Source organism: Panthera leo, chromosome D2 (genome assembly GCF_018350215.1).
Source record: "Panthera leo isolate Ple1 chromosome D2, P.leo_Ple1_pat1.1, whole genome shotgun sequence".
Classification (NCBI taxonomy): domain Eukaryota; kingdom Metazoa; phylum Chordata; class Mammalia; order Carnivora; family Felidae; genus Panthera; species Panthera leo.
Window position 1 is genome coordinate 60,238,743 of NC_056689.1, and position 8,528 is coordinate 60,247,270.

The 8,528-nt window shown below is 60.0% G+C and overlaps 1 protein-coding gene across 1 annotated transcript; it reads left to right on the forward strand.

Moving 5' to 3' along the window:
• Positions 1 to 639: 639 nt before the first annotated feature.
• NFKB2 (nuclear factor kappa B subunit 2) lies at positions 640 to 8,521 on the forward strand. The gene is made up of 23 exons (XM_042909388.1): positions 640 to 714; positions 2,049 to 2,164; positions 2,439 to 2,520; positions 2,637 to 2,677; positions 2,941 to 3,039; positions 3,119 to 3,270; positions 3,502 to 3,608; positions 3,717 to 3,875; positions 4,166 to 4,270; positions 4,399 to 4,484; positions 4,570 to 4,708; positions 4,929 to 5,057; positions 5,192 to 5,401; positions 5,480 to 5,621; positions 6,047 to 6,161; positions 6,270 to 6,483; positions 6,623 to 6,792; positions 6,915 to 7,017; positions 7,146 to 7,297; positions 7,426 to 7,495; positions 7,726 to 7,898; positions 8,024 to 8,135; positions 8,239 to 8,521. Exons 2-23 carry the CDS (start codon positions 2,144 to 2,146, stop codon positions 8,358 to 8,360), a joined length of 2,703 nt encoding a protein of 900 aa, XP_042765322.1. The 5' UTR covers positions 640 to 714; positions 2,049 to 2,143; the 3' UTR covers positions 8,361 to 8,521.
• The last annotated feature ends 7 nt before the right edge of the window (positions 8,522 to 8,528 follow it).

Consider the following 8,528-nt stretch of genomic DNA (forward strand, 5'->3'; position numbering starts at 1 on the left):
GACCCGGGAATTTATAGAATAAGATTTAGGTTCAGATGGTCTCTTCCAGGGGGGGGGAGGCTGAGTAAGAGAGACTGAGCAAGAAAAAGGATTATGGAGTCTCCTTGAGGCTTCACAAGGACCGCCAGATGGCGCCCCGGGACCGACTGCAAGATCAATTTCCTTTTCCCCTAACTCTTCCCGTCAGTGGGGCCCCGCTCCGGGCGGACCGGAGGGCTGGGGCCCGCCAGCTTCCCCCTGGGGTTCCCCGGCTTCAGAGGTGACCAAGCATTAGGTCCAGCAGATAAACCAAGTAGCAGCGGGGACTGTCAACCGTCTGGGACAGGCAGGGTGGGTGAGGAGACCGGAGCCAGGGGCCTTGGCCGGAGGATGCTTCTTGGTCAGAGAATCCAGCCTCAGGCAGGTCCCCAAGCCAGAGCTCGCGCTTTAGCTGACAGTCAACCTCGCTCCAGGCTCCCGGGGCGCAGCTAATAGTTCCCCTCTAAGGGGCGCGCCTGAGTCGCTCATGATTGGCTGCACGAGTCCGGAGTTAAACTTTCAGCCAATGAAAAAGGGCACGGGGCGTGACGCACGGGAACGTCACGGGAATTCCCCCCTCCCGGGGGTGGAAAAGGGGCTTTCCCGGTTGGAGCCTCAGTGGCTGTGGAGAGGTGACGCTACCCGTCCAAGGTGGGTCGGGCCGGGAGAGAAGCCGGAATCGGATCCGCCGCCGCGGTGAGTGGCCGGGTTCAAACCCCTGAGTGGCTAGGACACGGCGAAGGGCGGAAGGAGGGCCTTTAACTGACCGAGTCCCAGGGCTGGAGAGCGGCTTATGCACGCACGCGCGCGCGCGCGCGCGCGCACACACACACACACACACACACACACACACAGAGTACGCACACAAACAAGACACATGGATACCCATCGACATCCTGTATAAAAAAACACGCGGAGCCATACGTGCACCTACGCGTGTGCTGGCGAGTGCACAGCATTGTCCATTCAGAATGCACATATGCACACGCAAACTTGCTCACCCGTGCACAGGTGCCTGGACCCATACTTTTCACGCACAAACTCAAATATGTTCACCTGTGCTCTTATATATCAAGACAAGCTTAGACGCCTCCACAATGAGAATTTTAAGGACGCTCACCTGTACACAGCCATGCTCACTTGCACATGCATATTGACACTACGCACACACAACATGCACGCAAGCACATGGGACAACACACACTCTGTACGTGTGGTAGAGACACACACCAGTATCATGCACGGATACGGGACTGGGGCAGGGGGCGTGGGCACCCAGAGCAGGTGTGGTGCGGGAATCCAATGGCTGTTGACGTTTTGGGGAGAGGTAACAGAAGACCCCATCTCAAGAAACAGACACCTTTCGTTCCCCCGCCCAGCGGGCCCAGAGTCCGTTCTTGGGGCAGAACCCAGGGGCCCCCCACTGGGAAGAGCCCCCGCCTACAGGCCTTCGGAAAGGAGGCCTTCCTACAGCAGGAATGTCCCCACAAAAGCCCCCGGGTGAATCAGCCGTGGCCTCTCTCGGGGTAGAAAATCCCAAGGTTGCTCCAGGACGGGGGAGGCGAAGGGGGCGGGAGGCGGGCCTGGCCTCGGCCTAAGAGCGTCCTCCGGCCTAGAAAGACCCTCCAGTCCCGGGAGCCCGCCCTGACACGAGGGGGTGGGGACCAACACCCGAGGACGCTTCCCTGGGTCTGGTTGCCCCTCTGCCCGAAGAGAGGCTACCAGAGCTAGCCGGCCAGCAAAGACGTCGTGCCCCTCCCGCCTCGGGGGCGTGGCTAGTGGCGTCATTTCCAGGCCCGCCCCCCTCCGGCCCCGCCTCCCTCTGGTATTTTCGGGACTTTCCTAAGCTGTTCTAACTTTCCTGCCGCTTCCCCGGCCCAACCCAGCCCAGCTCCGGATCTCGTTCTCCACCGGATCTCGCCCGCCACACCCGGACGGGTGGCTGGAAGAGATCAGACCCTCCCCCAAATCTGGGCTCCCCTTGCCCCCCCAACTCCTGCCCTGATCTGTCTCTCCCCTTCCCCCGCCAGTCCCTCCCCCCTCCCCCCCTAAGGCGGACGCCTGAAACTCTGGGAAACAGAACCCGGCCGGAGCCACCAGACAGAGCCGGGCCTAGCCCAGAGACATGGAAAGTTGCTACGACCCAGTGAGTCACACCTGGCCCTGAAGCCAGCCGGCTACCCCCATGTCTGTCTGCTTTGTCTGCCTGTCTGTCGGAGTCCTCTCTGCTTCCCTACACCTGTAGTGCCCTCTCATTATCTCAACCTGCCTGTCAGTCAGTCTGTCTATCTGCAAACTGCTTCTACTAGGAGCTTTTTTAACGGCCTTGGGAGGAAAGGGAGTGGTTACTCAGGGCTGGGAAGTGGAGGGCTCTGGGGTGGCTCAGAATCAGTTGCCACCCCAGTCTGTCTCCAAACCAGGGTCTGGATGGCATGATTGAATACGATGATTTCAAATTCGACCCGTCCATTGTGGAGCCCAAGGAGCCAGCCCCAGAGACAGGTTAGTAAGTTCCTAACCTTCCCATGTCCTAGAGAGAGCGGGAGGGAGGAGCATGTGCCCTCTGCCTTGGGAATGGGCTCAGAAATCCTGGCTCAACAAGGCCCCTCTCTCCCCAGCTGATGGCCCCTACCTGGTAATAGTGGAGCAGCCTAAACAGGTGAGTGAATGGAAGGGATGGTGTGGGATGACTTCAGCCTTGGGGACAAGTGGGGTAGTTGTAGTTGGGTGGCCATGGGGAGGGTCACTGACCGGAGGACGCTTCAGGTTGGGATGGTTGGCTGCTGCTAATCACAAGGGTTGTGTTGTGGTTCAGGAGAGACGCTGCCAATGATTATGGTCACTGCTGGCTGGGAGCGTGGCTGGCTAGGGGGGGTGGGGGTCTCTCCTGGTCACAATATCAATCTGCCCTGGGACCTTCAGCGTGGCTTCCGATTTCGATATGGCTGTGAAGGCCCCTCCCATGGAGGATTGCCAGGTGCCTCCAGTGAGAAGGGCCGGAAGACTTATCCCACAGTCAAGGTGAGTTAGGATGGTGCTGGAGGGTGGGCTAGTGGATAGTGTGTTCAGGGACATCACTGACAGTCCTCACCTCCCCCAGATCTGTAACTACGAGGGACCAGCCAAGATCGAGGTGGACCTGGTAACGCACAGTGACCCGCCTCGTGCTCATGCCCACAGCCTGGTGGGCAAGCAATGCTCGGAGCTGGGGGTCTGCGCCGTGTCTGTGGGGCCCAAGGACATGACTGCCCAGTAGGTGCCCCTCCGTCCTAGGCCCACCTGTCCTAGGCCCCAGCCCACTTCTATGATGAGCTTAGCATCTGACCAAGGGGAGAGACTTAGGTTGGCCCCAGAACCCAAGGTCCCAAGTAAAAACCAGGAAAGCTTCCTGGAGGAAGTAGGGCTGAGCTGAGCCCTGGCAGTGGGGAGGGTGCTTCAGGAAGGAAATGCCTGCTAAGCTCTGACTCCCACTCCCCCACTCAGATTTAACAACCTGGGCGTCCTGCATGTGACCAAGAAGAACATGATGGAGATTATGATACAGAAACTTCAGAGGCAGCGACTCCGCTCCAGGCCCCAGGGCCTTACGGGTATTGAGGGGGGTGAGCACTTGTAGGGAGAGAGGGAGTCATGGGAGGTGGTCATGGAAGGAATGGAGAAGGAGGAGTGCCAGGGTCACGTGTACATCCACCGCACAGAGGCCGAGCGGCGGGAGCTGGAGCAGGAGGCTAAGGAGCTGAAGAAGGTGATGGACCTGAGCATTGTGAGGCTGCGCTTCTCTGCCTTCCTTCGAGCCAGTGATGGCTCCTTCTCCCTGCCCCTGAAGCCGGTCATTTCCCAGCCCATCCACGACAGCAGTGAGTATCCTGACCATCTGGGGTGCCAGGGCTAGGTGCCAGAGGAAGCATGGGGGGCAATTTCAGGCTGTGGAGTCCAGCCTGAGTTTCAACTTGACCCACCACATATGAGCTGAGTGATCTTGAGTAAGTCATTTCCCCTGAGTATGGCTTCCATCTTGGGTAAATGAAGATACTAGTAGTTTCTGTACCTCTTAGGGTTGTTCAAATAATAATGCAAAACACTTGGCTCCATAAATGGGGCCATGACTATTATGTCAGCTCAAGTAATTGATATCCCACCCCCACAGAGTCTCCTGGGGCCTCAAACCTGAAGATTTCTCGAATGGACAAGACAGCTGGCTCTGTGCGGGGTGGAGATGAGGTTTATCTGCTTTGTGACAAGGTGCAGAAAGGTGAGACTGGACCCCAGGCTGGGACTTAGGGATGCTGGGTATCAAGATGGGGAGCCAGGGCAGCTCTAGGATAAAAGGCCCTGGAGATTCTACTAGGAGGTGTGGCCAAGCTTCAATTTCCCTTATAGATGACATTGAGGTTCGGTTCTACGAGGATGATGAGAATGGATGGCAGGCCTTTGGGGATTTCTCTCCCACAGATGTTCATAAACAGGTACCCTAGGGCCAGGGCCAGGGCTGGGGGCTGAACTAGACCAAGGCCTCAATGACACCTTATGCCCTCCCCCCCCCCCTGCCAGTATGCCATTGTGTTCCGGACACCACCCTATCACAAGATGAAGATTGAGCGTCCTGTAACCGTGTTCCTGCAACTGAAACGCAAGCGTGGGGGGGATGTCTCGGACTCCAAACAGTTCACCTATTACCCTCTGGTGGAAGGTGGAGCTGGAATTAAGATGGGGGCTGGGCTGGAGTGTCCCCAGACTAGATCAGGGGACCCATGAGTCAAGTCAGGAGTGGAGAAGGGCCCGGGAAGAGGTGGTCCTAGAAGCTAGCCTGAGGGCCTTTGGAGGGAGGGCCATGACCTTACTGGGGACAGAGTTCTTGAGGCTTGGTGCAGGAGTTGGGGTTTTAACATCTCCTTTCCCTCTGGCCCCAGACAAGGAAGAGGTGCAGCGGAAGCGAAGGAAAGCCTTGCCCACCTTCTCCCAGCACTTCGGGGGTGGCTCCCACATGGGTGGAGGCTCTGGGGGCTCAGCCGGAGGTTATGGAGGAGCTGGAGGAGGAGGTGAGGGGGGGGGGTGCTGGTGGCGGGAAGGGGGATGGAGGAGGGAGGGGTAAGGGGGAGAGAAGTTGTGGGGTAAAAAATCGGGGAGAGTCCTGGATGGTGCCTTATACCCACAGCCCGGCCTATATCCACAGGTGGCAGCCTCGGCTTTTTCCCCTCTTCCTTGGCCTATAGCCCCTACCCGTCCGGCTCGGCCCCGATGGGCTGCTACCCGGGAGGCGGGGGCGGGGCGCAGATGGCCGCCGAGGCGCCTGGCGTGGATGCCGGGGAGGAAGCAGCAGAGCCGAGCGCGTCCCCTCTGACCCCCCAGCGCGAACCGCTGACCCCGGACCTGCTGCAGCGAGGTACGGCCCCTAAAATCCGGGCGGTCGGGACGCTTCGGGTGGGGACCGAGCCCGCGCCCACGTCCCTGTTGCCCCCAGCCCGGGAGTACAACGCACGCCTCTTCGGCCTGGCGCAGCGCAGCGCCCGAGCCCTGCTCGACTACGGCGTCACGGCGGACGCGCGCGCGCTGCTGGCGGGACAGCGCCACCTGCTGACAGCTCAAGACGAGAACGGAGACACGTAGGTGGGGGAAGGGAGGGAGAGCGACCCGGGCTCCCTTGGTAGGGGGGTGGGAGGGGGGTCCGGGACTTGGAGCTCGACGGTAGGTCGGGGTACGGGGCGGGAAAGGACCCTGCAAAGAGCCAGAGCCGTGGAGTCGGACAGACCTGGTTCCAAGTCCGGCTTCATTATGTACTAGTTTTGCTCAAGGTGCTTGATCTCTCCACCTTTCGGTTTTGTTGACTGTTAAAAGAGCAAGATGATAGTACTTATATACTGCACAAGGTGCTCGGGAGGATTAAGTTCAGAGGCAGCGATGTCCTTGGAGACGTCTGGGCTCCAGAAGCCCTAGGCACGGAGATTATGGAGGCGGTGGGGTTTTGGAGCTAGAGGGTGCTCTGAGTGGCTGGGCTCGCTAGGCCAGAGTCTCACTCCCCAACCCTCAGGCCGCTGCACCTAGCCATCATCCACGGGCAGACCAGTGTCATCGAGCAGATAGCCCACGTCATCTACCACGCCCGGCACCTTGGTGTTGTCAACCTCACCAATCACTTGCACCAGGTGAGGGGCACCGATCGGTGAGGGGCAGGGGTTGGAAGGCACGTGGGCCTAGGCCAGGGGTGGGCCTAGGCCAGGGGTGGGCCTGGCTTACTCTGCCTGCCTTTCCAGACGCCGCTGCACCTGGCGGTGATCACTGGGCAGACAGGCGTGGTGAGCTTCCTGCTGCAGGTGGGCGCAGACCCGGCACTACTGGATCGGCATGGAGACTCCGCAGTGCACCTAGCGCTCCGGGCTGGTGCCAGTGCCCCTGAACTGCTGCGCGTCCTTCTGCGCAGTGGGGTTCCCGCTGTTCCCCAGCTGTTGCACATGCCAGACTTTGAGGGTGAGTTCATCACCTCGTGTGGACCGGGGGGCAAAGGTGTGGGGACCAGGGAGGGTACCTGGTGAGTGCCTAGAGTGAGCGTGAGGTGACAGGGGCCACGATGGGGTCACAGCTGTAGGCGAAGTATCTATGTTCCTAGGCCTGTACCCAGTACACCTGGCGGTCCGTGCCCGAAGCCCCGAGTGCCTGGATCTGCTGGTGGACAGTGGGGCTGAAGTGGAGGCTGCAGAGCGGCAGGGGGGCCGAACAGCCCTGCATTTAGCCACAGAGATGGAGGAGCTGGGGTTGGTCACACATCTGGTTACCAAGGTGGGACTGAGGATTGCTGAAGGGGTGGGGCCAAGGGTTGTGGAGGAACCAAGGACAGTGAAGATGCAGGGGGAGAGGCGGCCAGTGAGTGGTGCCATCAATCACTCCCTTGAACCCCACAGCTCCGTGCCAATGTGAATGCCCGCACCTTTGCGGGAAACACACCCCTACACCTGGCAGCTGGACTGGGATCTCCCACCCTCACCCGTCTCCTTCTAAAGGCTGGTGAGCCTCATCCTTGGGACATATGAACAGGGCTGAGGGGAGGAAAAGGGGTGCCTACCAGTCCCCCCACTTGGCAGTTCTTAACGTGGGCTCTCACTGTACCTCCCCACGACTACCTCCCTCCTCAGGTGCTGACATCCACGCAGAGAATGAGGAGCCCCTGTGCCCACTGCCTTCGCCCCCCACCTCTGGTAGTGACTCAGATTCTGAGGGACCTGAGAGGGACACCCGAGGCAGCTTCCGGGGCCACACACCTCTTGACCTCACTCGCAGCACCAAGGTGAGGCTAGCCCGGAACTAGAAGCACCAGGGAATGGAGCACCTGGGCTTAGGGCTGGGGCCCAGATGACTGGCACCTGGGCTTGAGGACTGGGGTGGGAGGTCATCAAGCTGAGGCTGTCTCCCCAGGTGAAGACCTTGCTGCTAAATGCTGCTCAGGACACCACAGCACCCCCCCTGACCCCTCCCAGCCCTGCAGGTGAGATATCTTCACCCACTGCCAGATTTCAGACCCCTGCTCACAGAGGGCTCTTCTTCAGGACCTCTGAAGGAGCCGGGGGTGGGGCGGGGGGTGTCCCTTGCTCCATTCCTGTTGCCACCCACTGCCCTAGTACTCTGGCCGCCTTGTCTATCAGATTACCTTGAGAAAGAAGTGTCTGCCTGAGCCCATCTCTGGGCGTACCAGACACATCTCTATGTTCCCATCAGGGCCAGAGCTGCCCCTTGAGGATACAGTCCTACAGAACCTGGAGCATCTGCTAGATGGGCCAGGAGCCCAGGGCAGCTGGGCAGAGCTGGCAGAACGGCTGGGGCTGCGCAGTCTGGTGGATACATATCGGAAGACAGCTTCACCCAGCGGCAGCCTCCTGCGCAGTTACAAGGTCAGTTGGTCCCCATCCCTTGCTGCATGCCTGGCTTCCTTCCCCCAGTCTCAGATCCCAGATTCTCCCTTGGCCCAAGGGCTCCTGCCCCCACACTCAGACTCATGCCTCTTCCTTCTCCCCAGCTGGCTGGTGGGGACTTGGCGGGCCTGCTGGATGCCCTGTCTGAAATGGGCCTGGAGGAAGGAGTGAAGCTGCTGAGGGGCCCTGAGGCCCGAGACAAGCTGCCCAGCACAGGTAAAGGGGTCCCCACCTGGTAGGCTGGTCTGGGCCTGGACAGTGGGAGGCCTGAGACCTTGACTGTTCCCTATCCCCTTCCCCGTGCACACTCGCCTAGCAGAGGTGAAAGAGGACAGTGCATACGGGAGCCAGTCGGTGGAACAGGAGACAGAGAAGCTGGGCTCACCCCCTGAGCCACCAGGAGGGCTCTGCCACGGGCACCCCCAGCCTCAGGTGCACTGAACTGCTGCCCACCCACCAGCTCCCCTCCCTGGGCCCCTCTGTACAGCATCCCTACCTATTCTAGTTCTTATTTAACACCCCATGCCCACCCCTCAGTTGGGGCAAATAAAGATTCTCATGGGAAAGGGAGGGTGCTTGGCTCCCTCCCTAACTTATGGCAACCCCTGA

What these genes read in the sequence shown, in the direction of transcription:
- NFKB2 (XM_042909388.1), top strand. Translation starts at nt 2,144, where the DNA reads ATGGAAAGTTGCTACGACCCA. An exon ending in CCAGCCCATCCACGACAGCA is followed by an intron (nt 3,876 to 4,165) that starts GTGAGTATCCTG and finishes CCACCCCCACAG; the next exon opens with AGTCTCCTGGGGCCTCAAAC. An exon ending in CTATTACCCTCTGGTGGAAG is followed by an intron (nt 4,709 to 4,928) that starts GTGGAGCTGGAA and finishes CTCTGGCCCCAG; the next exon opens with ACAAGGAAGAGGTGCAGCGG.